This window comes from Oryctolagus cuniculus, chromosome 7 (assembly GCF_051225735.1).
Source record: "Oryctolagus cuniculus isolate XC-2025 breed Fujian yellow rabbit chromosome 7, ASM5122573v1, whole genome shotgun sequence".
Taxonomy (NCBI): Eukaryota; Metazoa; Chordata; class Mammalia; order Lagomorpha; family Leporidae; genus Oryctolagus; species Oryctolagus cuniculus.
Window position 1 is genome coordinate 19,995,263 of NC_142873.1, and position 23,889 is coordinate 20,019,151.

Sequence of the window (23,889 nt, forward strand, 5' to 3'; positions counted from 1 at the left end):
TGCCACGAGGGTTTGGAAGCAGCAATGATCACTGTGGCCTTAGCACGTCAAAGGCCTCGTGGAGGAAATGGGGCTTCACCGGATCCTGAAGATGGGTAGAGTTTAGGCAAGGGGAAGTGCCAGTGCTTCTCCTTTGGCACATTTATTCACTCTTAGAATTGTTTTTTCTGCTTTGCATTTAATTGCAGTTAGGCAGTGATTCAAAATGTTCATGGAAAGTATAATAAAATATAAATTTATTTGGGTGCAAAACTTTTGAAATCTATGCAGATTTTTTATTTAACACATTTCCATGAATTTTTGAAGACCTCCTATATGAATGGCTTTCCAAAATTTTTTAGCTCCAGAATAAATTTATATTTTCCTTCCACTTTCCATGAACTTTTTGAAATACCCCCCTATATCAATATATGCTGATGCTACATTCTAAGGAAAGTTTTTTATGAAATATGTTATCAAGCACATCATCTCCTGAATTTCTGTGTTGTATTTGCATCTGCTTTCTTTATCCCTCCTTAAAAGAACCCTTGAGAGAAACTGTCCTCCAGTTTCAATAGCAGGAGGCTGCTTGTAAATAGTTGATTTGTTTGTGTCAGGTGGCTTTCCCTCCTTCCCACGGCTATTGGGAGGCTTGATCCATTAAGCTAACTCCTGTAATCCAAGCATCCTGTATGGGCATGTCCATACAGTCCCAGCTGCTCCACTTCAGATTCAGCTCCCTGATAATGCTCCTGGGAAAGCAGTGGAGGATAGTTCAAGTGCTTGGAACCCTGCCACCACATGTGAGACCTAGATTAAGCTCCTGGCTTCTGGCTTGGGCCTGGCCTACCGCTGGCCATTGTGGCCATTCAGGGAGTGAACCAGCAGATGGAAGATATCTCTCTGTCTCTTACTCTCTCTGTAACTCTGCCTTTCAAATAAATAAAGAACTCATGTAAACAATGGACATTATCTCAAGAGATAAATATGAAAGGTGAGAATTTTAGGTACAGGTAGGGCCTTTGTAGGCAAAAGAACTGCATTGCAGAAGCAGGGAGACAGGAGCCAACAGTTTCTGAGAAGCAAAGTGAAACATCCAATTTCATTGTAGTGCTCACTGTATGCAGAGGATGAGGGGAACAGTGATAGCATAATTAGAGCACAAAAGGTTGCATCAATTCTGGAATTAAATTTTTAGTCCTGCTCTATGGGACTAGACATTCCCACGGTGGTCCCATAGCAGTAGATGGGTTGGCTCAGACCTTGGAGACGAGAACAGCAGACATGGAGCTTACTGGGAGACATCCCAGTAATGGGGGAACGCCAGTGACGGCAAGGGGGAGAAAGAGAGTTTATTAGAGGATGCCACACTTACAGTGAAGAAGGGACTGATGGGACATGGCCACTGACTGTATATAGGGAATAAAAGATAATTTAAAAGTGTTAAAAATGAATAACTGAAAGAATGAGGATTTCCATAAAAATCAGAAGGAGGAAATAGGAACTAGTGTATGTGAAGGAATCCTACTGAGTTATTGATGGCAAGACATGGACAGGAAATTGGTGTAGTGCTTAGAAGATGATGGCAAATGAGAAACTAGAACGATTAGCAAAGTAGAGACAGCCCCACAGATCTGAGCGGTATGTGAACCAAAGATGGGGAATGTGTGCGGAGAGAGAGGGGGGGAGAAAGGATTGCAGTACGAAGCAGCTGTAAGGTTCGGGGCTTAAAAGAACCTTTTGGCGCCTCAGCAGTGGAGTCCACATGCTGCCCACAGACTGACTGATGGGCAGTGAGTGACTCAGGGGCTGTGTCCTCATGAGAGATCTCCTGGGCATAGACTGAGCACATAGATGATTGGGCCAAAGAGAAATGCAAAGGCAGGGGCATGCAGAGCCCAGCAGCTGTAAGTAAATGCACATTAGTGTAACCCCTGGAAAGAAGACGGGAAATATCCCTGCTTCATAAGTCCAATTCTTCATTTCTTTTTAAACAATATATCATTTTTAAAATCATAAATGCATTTTATTTTATTATGATTACTAAAAAGTTATTGAGAGAAATTCTGATAGCTTTGCTTGAGTGTTTATTTTCTTCTAAGACTGCAAACTCTTTAATTCAGGAAAATAAAAGTAAGAACTAGAGTTTCCCCCTATTTTCTTGTTGAAATAAGCACCCAAAAAGATCTCTCTAAAATACATATAAGTAGTTTTGCCAGAGTCAACAAAACACCCTCTTCAAGTAAACATCTAAAGATATAGAAGTGGAAATGGTAACTACCCAGATTTGGTCATTGCACATTGCACACGTCTATCAAATTATCACATAAGTGCACATAATTAAAATTTTAAAATAAGTAAAAAAAAACTAAAACTCAGTATGAACTTTTGAATAGAGTATGAAAAATGCTCAACCCTTATTAACTTTTCTTTTTTTGACTTGTCTGAAAATGCTCCTTTCTTCTGATGGGCACATTTCTATTCTTTAGAGCTTATTTGTAACATCTGGAATGTTGTGAAAAATTAAAGTTAAATTGTTGTTGTGGGGTGGGGGGAGACCCAGGAGTTACCTTCTTCCCAAAGCTGGCACATGTTCTAATGTTCTCCTTTATCCTTCCAGCCACCCATTCTGTCTGATTGCTTTTAGGAGAGCAGCGGGTTTTTCTTGGCTTGACCTTCCTTCTCCCCTCTTCTAAGGAAACTGTATCCTCTCTAGGGATGGTAGGTGCCACTGCACATCTCTCCTGGGCTTTGTATTCTCACGCGTTATGACCAGAAACATTCTTGACAGCTTAATAACCCAGAAAGGATGACAAATTTGAATCAATTTTCAGTAAGTGAGGAGAAATTCCCAAATAGGACCCAACCACTATCTCTCTGCAATGTAATAAACTTGGAAGTCACTCATGAGCTTGCAAATTACGTGTTAAATACACAGTTCCTCCATTATTCTCTGAGCCCCCAGCTATAACACCTGGAGACATTCACTGGAGGAAGGGTTCCCATTTTCCTGCCAAAAATGCCATCAATTAAAAAACGAGGAGAATCTGCCTGTCCTGGAGCACCAGGGCTATTAGAAATTGCTCAGGTGAAGAATCCATTCCATTCTAAGGAGTCATCCTATGGCTCCCAATCAGTAAGAATCAGTACTTAAAGCAAGGTAAAATAATGCCACTCTAAGCTTTCTTCCCCAGTACACATCCCTTTTGTAAACTGCCTATTGGAAGTGGTTTCAACTCCCTGGTAAAAGGGAAAAAAGTGAAAAGGGTTATTCTTTTTCAGCACTGAAATGGTTATTCTTCCCTCTGCTCCTCTGGCTCCTCTTGGGTGGGAGGGGGATATCTCTGGCATACTGAGCTCACTTTCAGAATTCGGGAGCAAGACACTAGGACCTGTGTGGGCGGCACAGGGGTAGGGTTTCTGAGGGGTGGAATGTCTTGCTGGAGCCAGGTTGGGTGGGGCCACCCAGCACCCGGCAGGTGAGCTGGGCTCTAAGTCGCCACACTGCAGCGACTTCCATAGTGGTCCCTGCTCTCAGTCTGACGACACTTGGGCAAACCATGCGTCCTACCAGCATCCCTCATGCACCCACTCCTTCCTACCACTGCACCGCACTGCTCTCCCTGGAGAGGTCACAGCCTGAGGCTTTTCTGGAGACTCCATCACCCCACCCCAACCGTGAGTGTGCCCCTCCCCCTCCCCACCACAGCCCAGGTCCTGCTTCCTGCACACCTGGGCAAGGTGAAGATGTGCACAGTGTGCTATGGAGCTCCTGGAAGGAGCAGCAAGGCAGGAAGACCTTCAGCTCCCTCCTCGAATGCCCTTACCCCCCACACCTCCTGGACTAGTATACACACACTCACACACTCACTGGCACCCACACCCAGGGCCACTGCCCTCTTTGCCCCAGCCTCTCTGCTCCAAGCCTCCAGGTGGCTGCCTCTGACCCGGGTGAGGGAAGGGCGCCCTTGAGAAATGGGAGGCACAAATCCATACTCCCCCCAGGTTAAAATGCTGATTTCGTTGTTCTGCGCACAGACACCCCTGTTTAATGAATTGAGTAATTCATCTCCCACCCCTCACCACCTCACGGCTCGCCGCTTCGCTTCCATACATCACACTCGCTACCTGTTTTGCTGACTCCTCGCTTTATGTCTTGGGAAAGCAATGCAATCTCCATAGTAATTTGGAGTTCACAGAAACTGCGTTTCCAGGATTCGTGTATCCATCTGCCTTTTTGCTGGAGCCTCACTAATCCCTCATATCCCTTGTTTCCCATGCACATTGAGAAACCCTTCCCTTGCCACCCTCAGCCCACCCAATGGGCTGTGATCAGGATGCGTCCGGAACTCCCCTTCCTCCCAGCTCCACGCCGGCTTGCTCAATGAAAGCATCCCTGCTGCCCTCCTAGAGTGGTGGCTGGCAAAGTCTGCCCTCCTGTCTCTGGTCCCTCCTCCTGCCTTGGCACGCTGGGAAGCATTCAAGTTTTAACAAAGGGTGGCTGGAATCAGAAGTTTTAGAAGAACTGAGGAGGGAGAATGCAAACCTCAGTAAGTCTCATTCCAAAGGAATAAAGGTAAGAATTGTCCATCTCTTCCCCTCTCCACACACACATACTCCTTACCAGCATGGTGGGAAAGCCAGAAGACACAGTGGTATCCACTTTCTGATGTGCTGCCACCAGGAGGGACATGGTGGTCCTCCCGGTGCACACCCCTCACCAGCATCCAGACCCCAGGAGCTCCCGACTCGTCCACTCCAGCACCGTCAGTCCTCCTGGCCAGGAAGTGGAGCAGAAGCCGCCAGCTCCTTGTCATCCTCACCGTGATGCATCGCCCTTCCAGGCCCTCCCTCCCTCCTCCCCCAAGGGAACAAGAGAAGGGGGAAAACCACCCACCTAAGCCCGAGTTCACGAAGAAAATCCCATCCTCGCTCTCTGGGACTCTCCAGGGACAAAGGGTAATTAGGGAGCAGTTGCTGAGCAGCTGGAGACGTGTTCTGGGATTGGCTTCTAAGGTTCAGGTCCCTGTGCCCCAATTTAGCTCCTTCTGGCATCCTCTCTTCCCCCTCTGCTCACTTCCTCTCCTCCAAACTCATCTCTCCAAGCAGTTCCATGCTGACCGGTGACAAAGCACCCCACATATGTATGCTGCTGCCTCGCTCCTCATAAATTATAGCAAGTTCCCCAGACGAAGGCCCCTTGGCTCTGAAGGAGGATGCATTTTATTTATGCTGCACTTACACACCTGCATATTGAACTCTATATTTAAATCAGACAACAAATCAATGGAAACAGATTGAGAAAGTTCTGTGCATCCTCCCCAGGCACAGTGCCCCACAACCCGCTGCTGGGCTCTGCAGTGATGGCTCGCTGGCTGAGGTCAGCCTTCCGTACCGCCTCCCACTGCTCTGCTTCAGGGTTTAGAAGAGTATTGCAAGACGTCCAGAGAAAGTGGAATGGGACTGGCATTTCATTTGGTTTTCTGAGAGCAAGACAGAATGAATGATGGCCTGACTTCACTCCTTCTCGTGTTTGTTAATAGCTAGATTGGGACTCTCCCCCAGTCCCTCCATGCTGAGAGCAAATAAGTTTCCAACAGGAGTTTTGTTCTAACATTGTGGGAAACATACCTACAAGGAAATCACTTTTTTTTTTTTTTTTTTTTTTTTTGACAGGCAGAGTAGACAGTGAGAGAGAGAGACAGAGAGAAAGGTCTTCCTTTTGCCATTGGTTTACCCTCCAATGGCCGCCGCGGCTGACTCACTGCGGCCAGTGCATCACGCTGATCCGAAGCCAGGAGCCAGGTGCCTCTCCTGGTCTCCCATGGGGTGCAGGGCCCAAGGACCTGGGCCATCCTCCACTGCACTCCCTGGCCACAGCAGAGAGCTGGCCTGGAAGAGGGGCAACCGGGACAGAATCCGGCACCCCGACCGGGACTAGAACCGGGTGTGCCGGCGCCGCAAGGCGGAGGATTAGCCTAGTGAGCCGTGGCGCCGGCCGGAAATCACATTTAAGCTGGAGTCACTACTCTAAGAGCTTTCTACAGTGGAACAGCAGACACTTGGAAAGATTTTAAAAACAACCAAACATATATTCTTCTCCCCTTTGAGGATTTTTATTTCTAATCATGAATGAATTAGTAATGCTATGAAATTCAGAGGAATTGCATCTTGGTGCATTACAACTTTTGCCAAACAATAAAAAAAAAAAAAAAAACATGCAAACACATTTTAAAATCTATTTTCCAAATAATAGGTGCCTACCTAAAATTGAAATCAAACCTCATTCTGGGAAAACTGTGACTTTACTATAAACTCCTTTGATAGGAAACCTTTTATTTCCCCAAATCTTCAGGTTAATTATATGACTCAGGGGCCATCAGTAACCTGTATGGGCACAGGTTCGAGTCCTGGCTGCTCCACTGCCAATCCAACTCCCTGCTAATGTGCCTGGGAAAGCAGTAGAGGATGGCCCACGTCCTTGAGCCCCTGCACCTACATGGGAGACCTGGAAGAAGTTCCTGGTTCCTGGCGTCAAGATGAGCCCAGCTCTGGCCATTATGGTCATTTGGGGAGTGAACCAGCAGTTGGAAGATCTCTCTCTCTTTCAAATAAATAAATCTAAAAAGAATTTTATGACTCAACTTGGACTTTTCAGGTACCCATGATGGGACTACCTCTGTGCTAGGTGCTCTTAGAATAAATAAACACTGGGATATGAATTCCCTTTGCCTCAAGAACTTATAGTCCACCTGACCAGTTTTTTTCCCCAAAAAAAGTCTATAGTGAGTGTTTCTGGCTGAAATTTAAATTATCTATGAAATTTTTAATATGAATTTAGCTATGGCTGAAAAATAATTTGCAGGATTTAAAAGGAAAAGCTCATCAGTGATTCCAGCTAAAATGTGAATTCAGTGTTTTGGTGTCTCATTGACCTCAACGCACATTGCACTCTATTCTAGAATGATTTCCACGATTGCCTGCTTCCTTCACTGGCTGACCGACTAATGACTCCTTTCAAGTTTGGACTGAGGCAAGGAGTTTGAATTCCTTCTCTTTGCTCAGTGTTTCTTTAGGGCAACTCTCTGGTTTTTTTGTTTGTTTGTTTGTTTGTTTCCCCCCACTGGCTGGGTCACAGCTTAATTATGAATACTACATCCAGTTTGAGAACAGCAGAAATGAGATGAACAGATTTTGGAAGGAGTTCAGAAGAAGTCATAAAAATTTAGTATGATAACATTTCTCTACTTAGACAGACAAAAGGCCCTAAGAATTATTGGGGAAGACCCAATTGCAAGGAGTGAGTTTAAAAGCAATTTTTTTACTTGAAGCCTTCTTTAAAGAGTAACAAATAGATGCCTTTTCTATTTCCAATGACTCAAAAGAAAAGAACTTGGTTTGAATTTCAGCAGAAAAGATGTAGGTCAGACATGAGCAGCCATTGCAACACTGCAACCAAAGGATTTTTCTCCCTTTTTGTCTTTGGAGTTTTACAAAAATATAGAGGGTGTCTGTTTTTTTTTTTTTTTTTGAAATAGAAGTTAGTATCTATCTTTGTGATTATTCAAAAGCCTAGAAATCAGAGATGGTTATAGATTACATCATCTGTGTTTTTATATGTTCTTCTTGAGAACTTGTTTCTCAAAACATAAATACAGACATGAAATAGAAACCTTCCCTTTTCATAGCCAGGTTCTTATTATTTTATATATATATAATATAAATATATATTATAATATTTTACCTGGAAATATATAGATTTTCCAGAAATCCCCTCAAATCATTTCAAATAGATTATAATCTCAGAATCCCAATTTCACCAATTTTAGAGTAATAAGAAACTTTCATTCTCTCCATCTTCCTCAAGTCATCTAACACAGTGTATAAGCAATGTAGTTACGGATTCCCTGAAATGTTATGTAGTCTGGTTTTTGCTCTCTGCTATTCTGCATCACTGTTCAGTCTGCACTAGGATACTAAATGTTCAGCTTTTCTATTGGATTTAGAGAATATCTGTCCATAAATCCCTTGAATGTGAAAGTAAATTAAAGGCAAAATGTGACAAAACTCCACCCTGTTCTTTCCACAGTCCCATCAGCAGCATCAGGACAAAGAAGAAACCTTTTCCTCTTTGGCCTGGGAGAATGGGGCTGTGTGACATTGCAAATGACAACAAGTTGGTCACATGTGCAACATGGAGGTGCCTTGGGCCACCAGGGGAGCAGCATTGTTAGTCTTTCCCAGCTTTCTGTTCCCAGCTCATGTGGAGCAGAAGAGGCTGACCTGAAACTCTCAGCTGACGCTCTCCCTCTAAAGTGAGCAGAGTCTGAAGACACAGAGATGGACACACAAATCTGGTGGGTCCCTCCCAATCCCCATCCATCCCTCCCCAGAGTCTTTGTCTCTGCTTTCAAGGCATCCTGCCCCCTCTGAACCATCCAGGAGATCCACCCAGTGCACGGCAGGCCATGTGGACTTTGAAACTAGGATCTCCACTCTCATCAGAAGATGCAAAGATGTGCCACATGGACAATTCAGTGTAACAGTCAGTCAGCCCTGCAGCTAATCCTCTGCTTCACCTGCTACCCTATACAGGGACTGGCAGGGTGGATGCCCAGTAAGGCATGATAAACTGAAAGAAAGACACTTTTAACTTGTGAGATGAAGAAGCATTAGGTCTTTTTATCCATGGCACTGAACGTGTGCAGTGCAAGTGTTCTTTTCTCAAAGACACATAATAAATGGCAGATATAAGACTTAGAATTTTCCCATTCAAACCTCCTTGTCACACACCATAACTTTGCTCTTAAGGGGAGAGGGTCATAGAAACCAAAAAGGAGGTCAGAATGCACTATATCTTAACAGTTTGTATTATAAGAGCTTGAATTACAATATAATGTCCTCATGAGGAAATTCACAAAAGAAAGAACAAAATGGATATTGCAAATGGTACCAGGACACTGTGCTTTGCCTATGATATTTTCCTAGTTGAGATATGAAAATGCAAAAATGAGTAGGAGTCCATTTTTCTGTAATGTTCATCTTGCTGCAGCAGAAGAAGTTGAGAATAATTCCCCCATTGTTGCACTTGTTCAGAGGCGGTCAAATACACAAGTTCATACTACTTCTTACAATCTCAGGATTTGCTAGGGCAGAGACAAAAAATCTTGGGAAAACTCCCAACCTCTTCCTGCTTCCACATGTCTTAATATTGGTCTTGATTTCTGGCAATACTGTTCACACAACAGGAATTCCAAACGTTCATGAAAAATGCCTATTATGATACATAAAAATTCACAGAAAATGAAACTAAAAGATAAGTTTAGGGGCCAGGCTTAGTGGGTTCAGCTGTTGCCTACAATGCCAACGTCCCCATATGAGCACCTGTTCAAGTTCTGGCTGCTCCACTTCCAATTCAACTCCTGCTAATGCACTTGCAAAAGCAGCAGATGATGGCCCAAGTCCTTGGCACCTGCCACCTATATGGGAGGCCTAGATGGAGTTCCAGGCTCCTGGCTTTGGTCTGATCTAGCTCCAGCTGTTTTGGCCATTTGGGGAGTGAACCAGCAGATAGAAGATCTCTCTCTCTCTCTCTCTCTGGGGCTTTGCCTTTCAAACAAATATATCTTACCCCCCCACACACACACCCTATTGATACCTACTTATGAGAGCTACCATATTAGGCTTTGAACAATGAGTAGAGGGGAGGACAGAGAGCAGGGAAAAAATAAAGAAAACTTGGAAATTGTTTAAGGTACTTGGGAAACATCTGGAAAAGAATCAGAAACCACCACAGTTGAGGAGAGGCGTGGGAAAGTGAGAAGCTTGCGCACGATGAGCAGCAGAGTAGTGAGTGCTGTCTCCTGGGCAGGACATGGGATGCCTCCTGGCAGGAGGTCCCAGTGGGACCTACTGTGCAGAGAGCCCAGCTCACAGCCCCTGGCATGCTTGCCAACTCTTTGAGATGCTTATGAGCAGCACCCATCTGACACTTTCCTTCCAAGCCCAGCAACCTGGTCCCTAGGAACATCCACTTGTTGAATCAAGTGCCTCATGATGGTTTCCAGGCAGCAGAGCTCTGGAAGACAGTTATCCTTTTGCTTTTTCCATCTTCATCAAAAGCATTTACTCCCCTCCCAAACTGATTAAACCTCAGATTGTTTACTGTAAAATTACTTCAAAGGGATACTTTGATTGAAGTTCTTATTTTAACAAAATACATTTTCCATTAGAACCATTTAAACATAGACATGCTCTTTTAGTAAAATATGTTCATGATGCTTTCCAGGTCCTCAAAGGATAAGACTGAAATACCACAGAGAACTTTAAACCATGTTGACTGTAGGCATGAGTACAATTGGTTGTTGACCATTGTTAGTTGAATCAGATTTCTTCATAGTTATCTGTTATGGGAATGTCTTCAAGAAGATTTGTAAAGCCAGCCCAGGGGCAGGCATTTTGCACAGAATTTAAGATGCAAGCTGAGATGCTCCCATTCCATTTGGAGTGCTTGGGTCAGATTCTGGGCTTTGCCCCTGATTCTAGCTTCCTGGTAACTGACATTCTGGGAAGCAGTAGATCAAAGTAGCTGGGTGTCCACCACCAACATGGGAGACTTAGAATGAGTTCCCATCTCAATCAGGCCTGGTTGTTGCAGTCATGTGGAGAATAACCCAGAGCTCTGTTGTCTCTTTCTCCCTCTCTTTCTCTCTGCCTCTAAAATAAATATATAAAAAAATAAAAATTTAAAGCTGGCCAAGACACCTCAGTGTTAAAGGCTAGAAAATTCCAGGGTCTCTAAATTTCCTTTATATTCTACACTCTCCTCCCTATAGCCTAGAATACTGACTTCTTTTTGTTTTACAAAAAATTGACTCAGGCTCTTGGCTTGTCTCTGTCAGTAAAATGGTGCTGTCTTACTTGTGGCACCATCTATGCCCCAGATGCCATCTTAGGCTCTGGCCCCCATCACCACCTTGCACAGTAAGCTTCAGTCCTAAGTCCCAACCACAGTAATGGGATTCACTACTCCTACTTCCCTGCCCCTGCAAACGTGTAACAGGACCTGCTTCCCACACATGTGCTCTCTCTGTCTCCCAATCTCTTCTTCATCCCTCCGTCCAGCCTGTCAGGCTTCTCCTACCTGACAATAAACCTTTCCCTTAACTCCAGTGTTTGGTGTGTTTTGTGAAGGCCTTACCTTGGTGCCGTGACTCAGATCCAGGCTCTCCCATTGACCTTGCTCTCCCCTTGGGGATTTGAGCTACTTTGGGATCCCGCCAACCACAAAGCACACCCCCAGACCTCCTGCCATGCCATCAAATGCTCCATGAGGTAAGACGGGTGGGTGGAGGATCCTTTCAGTGTGACTTTCTAGGGGTTGTGGTTCTACTCCACTGAAGTCCTCATACCAGGCACCACAACCCCCGCGGCCCCATGCCCCTCTGGACCCTGTGTCCTGGGCAACCTCGGGTGTGGGTGACGACTCAACCCCTGCTTCCCTTCTATGTATGGGCTAAGCCCTGGGTTCCAGGTGGGTGTGTGGGTGAGGACCTCTGCTTTCTGTTCCCATATCCTCCCATCAGACAGCTGTGATCACAGGGACCCCACCAATCTGACTCTGTAGGTCACCCTGGGAGCTGCTTCTTCCTGCGTTCCGTCTTATCCTCCTCCTGACAATCAGTCCACGTTTGACCCTGACACCATTCAAGATCTTTATCACTTCTGTGAGCATTTGGAAAAGTGGAAGAGGATTTCCTTTATCCAAGCCTTCTATCTCCACCCGTGTTCTCCAGCTCAAGCTCTTAACTTCCCAAGCTTTTGCTAAAAAGCCAAAACTCCAGCTTTCACTGTCTCACTCACTGTACCTCCTCCTTCCATCCGGGAATTCCAACCTTTATCTCAGAACCAGTCCCTGTCCAAAGTCTACTCCCCCTGCTTATCTTATGCTCCTCTCTAACGCCCTCCTCCCAGAGAAACAAAGGCAAGTTTGGGAACAGGCTGAGTCCATGCCATCACCCTCCAGCCCTCATCCTCCAACTTGTCCTTGCCCTTCCCCGTCTTGTTCCAATTTTATCCCAAGAACACCAAGGGAACGGTGCTTCCCATCCTTCCGAGCTCCCAGTTGACAACCAAACAAAGTGGCATCCACCCTTTTGAGGGCTCTTTTGTTTTCATCATGAGCAACCCATACAGGATAATCAGGTCTTTTGAGGGGTTTTTGGCCTGTTAGGGCGTGGGCTGAAAACTGCATTTTGTTCTTCCTTCCTTCGTAATCTGTGAGACTGGCCACAGCCTGGAGCGTTGCTTCCATACCTCCCCAGGTCTCCCCAGTTCCTGTAAACTCCATTTCCTGGTTCCATTAGTGAGCCTTTCCTAGACTGGCCCTTCAAACCAGCAAGCACACCAGGTTAACTACCATTTCCAGACATATCTCCTTTTCCCGAATTGCCCTTTATTCTATCACCTATCAGATTCTCCTCCTTAGGAATCTCGGTGGGGCAGGGTGGGCCTACTTGCTCTGGTGGATGCCCTCTTCCACGAAACCTGACGTAATGGTGAAAAATTTCCAATGGCCTTTTTGTCCCTTACACAGCAGCCCCTAGCCCATAGTCACCCTTGAGTACTGTCTGGCAGCTGCCTGAACTTTTGTTTCAGGGGCAATCTCAAGTAGCTTACTGTTGACTAGGGCATCATTGGTCCAAGGTGTTCTTTGGGTATAAGGAAAACTAAATTCAAATTCAAATAGAATCTAAAAGGATGTCTTTGGTAAATAATAATCTCATGCATGAGAAATTGGCTCAACTGTAACTGGACACTGGGTTAAAGAAATTTCTCTTTTAAATCTAGGAAGATCACTGCCTTTAAAAATAAAATACTTCTTTTTGCCTTGTTGAACTTGTTTTGCAATTTATTTTAACAGGTTTCCAATGATATAGCAATGGGTGATCCATACTTGATGATATAGTAATTGGTAATCAGTACTCCTTATAGCCCCTAAGGTGTCTTTTGCAACCTCTGGTTTAACATCACTGATGTATAGCTAGAGTTTCACAAAAAGGAGTAGAATTTGACATAAATGTAACTTTGACCTTAATTCAGAAAGAATTATGACATAATACCAGCATCTTCAGTCATCCAGGTGTAATTGCTAAATGTAAATTGGGTAAAGGCAAATGAGATAAATGTGTCTAAATGTAAATATTGGTACTCAACACCTTACATTCTATAGAAAACTCTTTGGGTTTGCTAACATGTTTTCATAAATTGTCCATATGAAAATAGTTTAACACTGTTTGAAAGTAACTAAGGTTGAAATTTGATATGTTATCTTATTTAGAAAATGTTGTCTTCTATCAGTCTATTCTTCTTTGACACAAAACTAGAATCTGATCCTCTGTTAAAGCAATGAGGTTTTCTGCATGTATGTCAGTAAATATTTTGAAATTGTCTTAAAAATCTGTTTAAAAACTGCAACATCTCTGTTTCATAGTTTTGTTTAATTGGTGATTCTCTGTCAGTTTTCTAGCCAGCTCCAGTAAGCTATTTTATCGTACCTAGTTCTGAATCTGTTAAAACTGCTCAAAGTTATGTGATATGATTCCATGTCCTAGCTCTTAAATTTAAGGTTTTATTTCCAATTTTTGGAAAAACCAAAGAGACACAGATTTTGTGTTCTGTTAAAGTAATCTATTATGTGGGGCTGGTGCTGTGGCACAGCAGGTTAAAGACCTGGCCAGAAGTCCTGGCATCCTATGTGGGCACTGGTTCGAGACCTGGCTGCTCCATTTCCAAACCAGCTCTCTGCTATAGCCTGGGAAAGCAATAGAAAATGGCCCGAGTCCTTGGACCCCTGCACACACGTTGGAGACCCGGAAGAAGCTCCTGGCTCCTGGCTTCGGATCAGCACAGCTCTGGCCGTTGCAGCCAACTGGGGAGTGAACCAGTGGATGGAAGACTCTCTCTCTAACTCTCCTTCTCTCTCTTTGTACCTCTGACTTTCAAATAAATAAATCAATCTTTTTTTAAAAAAAGTAATCTATTATGTTCTCTTAATGTTTCTGTTAAGTTCAGATTGTTTAAAACAGCTGAGTTTTGGTTTGTTAAATATATACTTATTCTAAAATATTTGAGTAATCACTTTGTAACAGTGATCAAATCTAATCTATATTATGTCATGATGTTAATGGATCCTATTTCTACAAGATATTTTAAACTTCCTTGGCATCTTTGACAGGCATTCCAAAAAAAAAAAATAGCAAAGTTCCAAATTCTCTGGACTTTGATAGTTCCAGTTGGGCTCCTGGAACTATCAAAGGATATATGTCTCTCATCTTGTAGAGACACCAACTAATAAGGCTATTTGGATTATATTACAGGTACTGCCAAGATGTGAAGTGGTGCTAAATCTTAAGTTATGGAAATATAAAGTGATACTGATACAAATTTCCAAAAGTGAAAAAGTTTAATGATTTTGTGTTACCAAATGTGATGGTTCTCTTAATGAGAAAGGCCCAGAGGTCTAAAAGGAATAAATGTTTTGTAAAATCCTATAGGTGCTTTCAAAAGTACTGTGTGGAGTAAGCAAGTACCTCCTATTGGTTGATGAGTTTATCATTTTAAGCATGGCTATTTAAAGTGTTTTGTCATCTGCAGTGTTGTATATCAGATTTGCTGCTCATAAAACTAAAACATTGTTGGTTCTGTGTTTAGCTGTGTCCTTCTGTGGGTTCTGATGGGCTTTTCCCAGTGACTTCTATAGAATTCAGTACTTTGGGAAGCTCTGTAAGGAGATGAAGCCAATAATGCACTACAGGTTCCAACTGAGAGAAAGTATGGTTAATTCAAGTTATTAAGAATGAAAAGTAATTCGAATCAATTGGTAACTTAAAAAAACAGTTAGAGATTTTAAGAAGTTATTACTGAAACTGCTTTATTGTTCTATCTTGTATGGTATGTTATACGTGCATACATATTGTATTCCACATGGGAAAATTTATTAAGAACTCTTTTAATTGGCTTATAGATAAAATATTGCTCATAAATTTAAACTATTACATTAATTAAAGATAGCCTTTTGGTTTGTGTGACCTAAATCTCTGTACCAGAGGTTTTAAATTTATTGACATTTTTATGCTTGAGTTTGCTGGTCAAACACATTACACCATGTCAGATATTTAAGAGATATCTCCAAATACATGTACCCTTGTCTTAAAATTTATAGAAGGCATTGAACCTTCTGGTAAATGTTTTCATAAGTTATTTAACAATTAAAATTACTTGTATGCTTTCATTTGATATTGTTATTGTCAGTAAGTAGTCTGGAAGCCTGACTCGCTCCCTTATATCTCTATTCTCTTCAATATGGGAAACTGACTCTATACTGAAGGATCTGCAGGATGTACAGTTGAATCTTTAGGCTTTATAAAAGGAATGGCTAACATTTTTCTGTAGTAACAGCATAGCCAAAATGAGAGCTTAAATTATGCTTTCATGGCTACATTTACCTTGCCATGGGCACAGTAAACAGGCAAAACTTCCCTTTTGGAATAAAGGAAGGGAGAGAAAGTTCTACTAATGACTTCAACTTTTATATATAAGATGGTCATCATGTTTGATGTTAACCTGAGAACATAGCTTTCCTCATGGGCATTGTCTACCTCACAGAAAAACCACTATCAGAACATGCCTGTGACCATGCACTTCTAGTTTAGGCCACCAAAGATTAGAGATGGGACTTGAGCACCCCCTTGATTGCATCCTCTTAAAGGTTTCCTCTGGTCTGCTTTTAGAAAAACCAGGAAGAAGAGAACGCTAGGCATCAGAAGCAATGTGAAGATAGGTGGCAGGCCAATTAATGGCTGCCTTGCACAGTGAGCTGCCCGCAAGGAGACCCAACAGGCCAGGCCACTGCAGTGGTTTTCTATGTGGAAATCCAGGGTTCAGCAGAAGTCAGCTTATGAACAGCCTGGCAGCTCTGCCAGCCAAAAGTTGGATCACTGCAAACGGAACTGCCCCGGAGTCAAAGGACGCCCCGGTCAGAGCTACAAACCTTGTTGGCTCTCAGCTGAAATGCCCTTCACTTGGCCCAGCTTCCAAAGTAACCTCTGCTCTCAAGGGACGACCAAGAAGGGTCAGCAACACTGCAGGCGGAACTGTAAATTTTCTTTTAGAGATGCCACCTGCTTTTAGCTGGCCAGCTCTCCTCCCAGGCCAGCTAGGTAATGGAAGGCAACAGGGTGTGTTCCCTAACGAAGCTTATACCTCCCTTAGGATGCACCCCGTGTAAAGAGATAAATAGATCCGGGCTTCATAACTGTCAAGGCCTTAAAAGCCCACCTGATCATTATAAGGCCCCTTCTGTCAGTTTCTATTTGCCTCTCAATCAGAAAACTTATTCGTGGTTTAGACAGCACCTTTCCTACATCCTCTAATAATGACACTGTCCTTTGTTCTAGACCCTATCTAGCCCACTGGTGCCTCATTTCTTTGTAATCATAGCCTCTGCTCTTACATCAGTGGCTCTACTCCCGACCTGTGTGTTTCAATGGTCCTCTCCCCTACTTACTGTCATATGATTGTTCAGAATTCTAGACAAATCCCTCTACCCGCAAGAGACAAGTGGCCTTTCTCCTAGTCTTGGTTGGGATCAGCTTTGCAGGCTCTCCTCGGTAGTGATCTCAGGAACAGTTTTGGGCCACAACATCATCTCAACTCCAAAACAACTCCAGCAGTTACAAGAGGAGGTCGCTACGTCCATTGAGACCTCAGCTTATGCCATCTGAGGTCTCCAAAGCCAAATCACCTCACTAACAGGTGTAGTACTACCGAACAGACTGATTTTAACACTGTTGTTATTATGTTAACCAATCAGGCCACATAAAACCACATCCATCTAACAGTCTTCACTAGGGTACAGAGGACCCCCCACCCCCATTTCCACTCCTCTAGGAAATCTCATTACTTGGTTAATGCCACTACTGGGACCAGTGGCTACTATTCTCACTCTGGCTTTTATACTACCTTGTCTGAGTGTTTACAGGAGGTGATAATGGAATGAACCAAAGCCTTCACCAACAAAGTGGTCAACCAAATGCTGCTACAGGGATATACTCAGCTCCCCACCCAGGAGACTGAAGCTTGAGACATCGCCCTGTGCCAGCAGGAAGTAGTACTAAAGACAGATCATCATCCTCCACTCCTCCTGGACTTTGGGGGCTGCTATAATCCCATAAACACTAGCTTTATGAAAAACAAAAGGGGGAAATGTTAGTAAAATGGTGCCATCTTATCTATGGCACCATCTATGCCCTGAACACCATCTTAGGCTCTGGCCCCTGCCGCCACCTTGCACAGTAAGCTTCAGTCCTAAGCCCCAATGGCCCAACCACTGGTGTCTGCTCCACTGCCACCCTACTGGGATTCACTGCCCCTACTTCCCTGCCCCGTGAGAAGGTATGGCAGGATTGCTTCCCAGGAACCTGCTCTCTTTCTCTCCTGATCCCTCTCTCTCCTTCCTCCCTCCCTCCAGCCTGTTGGGCTTCCCCCACCCAACAATAAACCTTTCCCCTAATTCCAGTGTTTGGTATGCTTTGTGGTGGCCGTACAATCTCTCCAACCCTTTCCACTCCCATCTCCAAGCATAGCCTACACCTGACAAAGTACATGTAACAGTAACAACAATAATGGCAATAAAAGTGACAATATCTGGGCTGGCTCCGCGGCTCACTAGGCTAATCTCCACCTGCGGCACCGGCACACCGGGTTCTAGTCCCGGTCGGGGCGCCGGATTCTGTCCGGGTTGCCCCTCTTCCAGGCCAGCTCTCTGCTGTGGCCCAGGAGTGCAGTGGAGGATGGCCCAAGTGCTTGGGCCCTGCACCCCATGGGAGACCAGGAGAAGCACCTGGCTCCTGCCATCGGATCAGCGCAGTGTGCCGGCCGCAGCACGCCAGCTGTGGCGGCCATTGGAAGGTGAACCAACGGCAAAGGAAGACCTTTCTCTCTGTCTCTCTCTCTCACTGTCCACTCTGCCTGTCCAAAAAAAAAAAAAAAAAAAAAGTGACAATATCTGAGATTTACCGAATATTTTCCGCATGCTGGGTACTTGTTAAAGAGCTTTTCAAATACCATTTTGCTTAATTGTTGAAACAACCCTCCAAAAAGATACTATTAATGTCCCCATTTTATAGATGGGAAGACTGAGACTAAAAGAGGTTCCATATATTATCCAAGAATATATATTTCCAGTGAGAGGTAGAGCCATTATATGATTTGAGGCATTTTGATTTCAAAACTTTCAGTCTTTACTCTCAATCTCTATGCTATAATGCTTTTAGCATTCTTTCCTTTTGGGAGGGGCAGGATTTGCAAAGAAGACTTTAAAAAGTTATTATCTTGACCTATAGTTCACATTTCACCATTTTGATATTGGTCAAAATAATGATGATGATGATGATGATGAAAATAATAATAAATAATAAAAACCTCTTCATCTGACCACAGCGTTACAGGGAAATTTCAGGGATAACAATTTGTCAAGTAAAGAAATAGAACTGTTATTCCAGTATTTTTTAGAAAATGTACATTTTTTTCTTTAAATTCAAGCTGCCTTAAATTCCCTGTAGACCCATAACAACAAGAATTTGTTCTGAAACTTGCAAGGCCTCTGGGTAAAATGATCCCCATTTTCATGAAAGATAACCTTTTGGTAAATTTTTATAAACAGAGAATCTAAAAAGTCTCTATAGGCTTAACTTCCAGGCACTTTGCTGGGGCTCTTTGTGTGTATCCTATTTCCAATGATCTGTCTTCAAAGCTGCAGCTAGGGGTGGTCACATCAACGATTCATTTCCTAAGTGAAATGATTTTCTTTGTAAACCTAAGGAATATTAAGGTTTTGTTTTTTATATTTCTTCTACTATATTTTAAATTATAAATCTGGATATACACCTAAATTCCCCAGTTTCAAGAAATTTAAGATTCCTACTGTGTATCTAGATTTTATGGCACAAAGTTACCCCCACAGCCTGTTGGTCTGGCTGGCACGTAGTAGGTATTAAATGTTGGCTAAATAAAAAGGCACATTAAGATAATTGACTCAAACTCCCTGAATTGTGATTCAAAAGTCCTAATCCAAATGTGAACCACCACATCAACAGAGTTGAATGGGCCAGTGCCTTGGGAAGTATTAGTTGTTTTCCAGTGATTAAAGCACTTGAGAGTGACAGCTTAGTTGAGTTCTGCAGAGGGCTCAGTTCTGGATTGTTGCACTACGTGCCACCATCTCTGACTGACCTGGGAGCAGAGATTATGCTCCAAAGTAAACAGCTGACTGCCACAGAGCAGAGTGGCTCTGATCACCCAGTCCCTGGTTTCGAGTGTCAACAAAGAGCCCCTGGATGTAAGTGAGGGACAGAGTGTTCCAGCTCTTTGCAACAGAGCTTCAGGGCAGAGAGCTGGAGCCAGTCAGCCTTGGAGACAATGTAGAGACTAAATTGAAGGAATAATGGAGGAATATCTTCTTGCTTAAATTGACTTGGATACTATGTATTTATTCATTTTTTTTCTGTTCCCCTCTCCCTCTTCCACAATTACACACTCCCACATATTCATGATTCTGAGTCAGGGAATGGCTTGCTGACACTGAAAGCTGAAGGAAACCATTTATCTCCACCCCTCCTCCTCCAACTTTTTTGGTCACATGTAGAAATAAGTAAGTTAAAAATACTTGCTTCTTTAGAGTCTGAATGTCTGAAACTACTAAACCCCAGAGTCAGGCCTTTACATGAGAATTTGAGGAGCCCCACTCTAGTGCAGGATTAATGCCCCTTCTCTCACACGCACCAGAGCTGTCATGAGTACATTGGTGCAAGTGTCAGGTGCTCTATCAGTCTTCCAGCTTTATTGTCCAACCCATGACTAGGGAGGAATTCACAGATTTAGCTAATCCACTGGTTGATTTAAATTGTTTGCATTGTAATGTGAAGCACAACATGCATCAAGAATCCACAGAAGCGGCTGGCATCAAGGCTCAGCAGGTTAAGCCACCACCTGTGACACGAGCAACCCATCAGAGCACCATTTTGAGACCTGGCAATGTGCAAAGGAAGATGGCCCATACACTTGGACCTCTGCCACCCAGATACTTGGCTTCTGCTTGGTCCAGTCCTGGCCATTGTGGCCATTTGGGCAATGGACCAATAGATAAAACATCTCTCTCTCTCTCTCTCTCTCTCTCTCTCTTTCTCTCTCTCTCTCTCTCCCCCTATCTCTCATCCCCACCCCATAAATCAACCTTTCAAAGAAAAGACATTTTTTTTAATATTTCACAGGAATTCCTTTCCAATCTTGCCTACAGGATCTCCATGGATTATACCTACTTGGCAAAATTTTATTGAATGTTTGAAAACCATCTCTTGATGAGGTCAGAGCAATGGCTTAATGTTTCAAGATCTTCATGAACTGTCAATATCTCATGCCAGAAAATCCCATAGCACAGCTTGATTCTGCATATGACTAATACTGCTGTTTGAATGAGGGAAAAAGAAATCCAAGGAGATTCAGCTCTATAGAAAGAATATTTAAATAAAATGGAAATAGTTATAAAGAGGAAAATGCATTCATTTTATTGCATTTTTTGTTTCCAGGCTTTTCATTAAAACATGTTTTGGATCTTACATATTTCTAATTTATTATTTTATTTCACATGCAAGACAGACAGATGGAAAGACACTACATGTACTGGTCCACTCCCCAAGTATCTGCCCCAGCTGGGGCTGGGCTGGGGCCAGAGTCAGGAGTTGGGAATTCAATTCAGGTCACTCACATGGGTGTCAGGTAGCCAACTACCTGAGCCATCACCACGCGTCTCAGTATGATAGGAAGATACAGTCCGGTGCAGAGCTGAGAATTCTGACTTGAAATGTGAGTGTCTTAATTGCTTAGCTCAACACTCACTCCAGATTAGAATTTCTTTTCAAAGTAAATCTGCTTTCCTCTATGGCCTACCTGAAACCAAAATAACACATACAAGAAGTTTTCAAAAAGTTCATGGAAATGCACTCTATTAAAAACTAAGCATGAGGGCCAGCGCTGTGGCACAGTAGGTTAATCCTCTGCCTGCGGTGCTGTCATCCGGCGTAGGCACTGGTTCTACTCCCGCTGCTCCACTTCCAACCCAGCTCTCTGCTATGGCCTGGGAAAGCAGTAGGAGATGGCCCAAGTCCTTGGGTCCCTGCACCCACGTGGGAGACCTGGAAGAAACTGCTGGTTCCTGGATTCGGATCAGCTCAGCTCTGGCCATTGTGGACAATTGGGGAGTGAACCAACAGAAGGAAGACCTCTGTCTGTCTCTCCCTCTCACTGTCTGTAACTACCTCTCAAGTAAAAATCAATAAATAAAAACTAAGCATAGACTTCAAACATTTTTACATCAAAACAAACTTATATTATTTCCAATAAACTTCTTGAAGTATCTTCATATTTACAAAAAGCCTTTTTTAAGGCTCCAATTTGTACCTAACCCATATTTACAATAAATTACATTATCTAATTTAAAAACAGATAATATACCAAGTATATTTGTAGCTTCCACTCTTTTTTTCATAAATTCCTAAATTTTTTCATGTGATCTATTTTATTGGAGTACCACTAAATTTTAGCAGACCTTAGAAGCAGATCATTTACATGGGGATATTAATATAATACTGAGGCTCAGAGATCTTAAAAGCCTGAATAAAATCCACGCAACAAACTCATTGCAATTTACAAAGTCCCTACCAAGTGCCTAGATGGGCAGAATCTAGTACAGGTGTCCAAACTGCCTATCTCAATCCTGAATAAAATCAGCCATGTTCACAGGTACTTCCTGCAGCTATTGTACTGCAGATTGAGGTCAACCCCTATTGTCTCTCAGCTACTCAGAATAATTCCAATATATCTGAAGATAACAGGAGTTATACATTCCTGGATCATGCTGCCTGAATTGCTTCAGTTTGTATCAGCTTCAATCTTGGTAGTCTGTCCAAACCATCTTGTTTACCTCCTGCGAGAGAGATCAGACTCATCTTAAAGGAAGTGGCATATGTCAGGGGAGTAGCATTTACAGAAGCCTGATGCCTGGATTCTGCATTAGTTTGTTGGCAGTGGGACTGGCCATCAGTGTTTCCTGAATCCTCCCTAAGAGAATCTAATGCATGACTGAGGATCATTAACAGCAGGGCAGTTGCTTCAATACTCATGTCTACGTGCAGCTTGCAATGCCAATCTTCATTCCCTTTAGAGAAAGCCTACTTTCTGAGTAGTCTGTCTCAGACTTGCAACCCTGTTGAAATCACAGAAGAAAGACCACATTCAAATTTCAAGTGTGTCAAGAGTAGATGTCACTTCTGATCATAATAGAACAAGGACTGGATTTAATCTCATGCTTAACACAATATACTGGAAAAACACATGAACTGAAGGTTTCAGACCTTGAATAGTAAGTAGTAGAAGAGAGATATCCCCCAAAGATAGGAAGTGCACAGCTGGATTTACAACTGCCCTAATTCATTAGCTCCCAGGTTGCAGCATAATGAGGGAGACTAACATCAAGCATGGTGGCTTCATGAGCTAAAGACACAGAGTCTAGAGTTAGGAGGTCAAAGATGGCAGACTGTGGAGCAAAGCGTGGGTAGCATAATTCTTCATAGAATGCTAGAGTCTGTAGATCTACAGTGCTGTTTGATGGCGTCTTCAACTGAACACACATCTGTGTACAAGTCTGAGTAGCAAATGAACAAGAATTGAGTCACTACACTGAAATTTGTGCGGGTACTATTTATTTATTTATCTCTTCTCTGTATTTATCTCTGTGCTCCTCTCTCTCCCTCTCTCTCTCTTCAAATAAATTTTAAAATTTTTAGTTAAAATAGAAATGCAAACGTGTAATATTTGTAACACTCAATGTTATTAAAGAGAGTAAGTTTAAAAGACACACACAGCCGGTGCTGCGGCTCACTAGGCTAACCCTCCGCCTTGTGGCACCGGCATACCGGGTTCTAGTCCCGGTTGGGGAGCCGGATTCTGTCCCGGTTGCCCCTCTTCCAGGCCAGCTCTCTGCTGTGGCCAGGGAGTGCAGTGGAGGATGGCCCAAGTGCTTGGGCCCTGCACCCCATGGCAGACCAGGAAAAGCACCTGGCTCCTGCCATCGGATCAGCGCGGTGCGCTGGCCGCAGCGTGCCGGCCACGGTGGCCATTGGAGGGTGAACCAACGGCAAAGGAAGACCTTTCTCTCTGTCTCTCTCTCTCTCACTGTCCACTCTGCCTGTCAAAAAATCAAAAAATTAAAAAAAAAAAAAAAAAAGACACACACACACACAAATTCAGTCAAAATTACCTGAATGTAAATTCTCCCAAAATTAACCTGTAGAGTCAATGCTTCCTAATCTGTATGCTAGGTGGTTTCACATAGAAATTGTCAAGCTCATTCTAAAATTTACTTTGAAATGTACATAATCTGGAATAGCTAAAACAATTTTAGAGAGGAAGAAAATCTTAGCACTTAAGCTATCTTATTTCAAGACAGTTTAAAAGTTCTATTAATCAAGGCAGGGAAATAATGTTGTCAAGATAGTCACATAGATCGATGGAATAGAGAGTCCAGAAACAGACAGTAAACAACAAGTAAATATTCAACACAGGTGCAAGCAACGGCAACTCAAGGAAATGATCATCTCTTCAGCATATTTCACTGAAGCAACTGGATAGCCACATTCCAAAATAAAAGATCTTTGCGCCTCACTCCTTACCATTTACACTGTGCAATACGAAGCAGATTATAGAACTAAATGTACAGATTAAAGCAATAAGATTTCTAGGAAAATAAATAATGACATTTGGTGAGATGAAATTTCTTCAACAAATATAAAAATC

General features: G+C 43.1%; 1 protein-coding gene across 3 annotated transcripts in view; it reads right to left on the reverse strand.

Annotated features, from left to right (window-relative positions):
• Window positions 1–23,889, reverse strand: part of DPP6 (dipeptidyl peptidase like 6) — a 1,254,484-nt gene that overhangs the window by 971,842 nt on the left and 258,753 nt on the right. The window contains exon 1 of one of the 3 annotated variants that reach the window (XM_070077270.2): window positions 4,604–4,687. The exons of the other annotated variants lie outside the window; for them this stretch is intronic. Coding sequence (XP_069933371.2) covers window positions 4,604–4,672 — 69 coding nt within the window. The 5' untranslated portion in view covers window positions 4,673–4,687. Of the gene's footprint in view, window positions 1–4,603; window positions 4,688–23,889 lie in introns of those variants that run through there. 3 annotated transcript variants of the gene reach the window in all.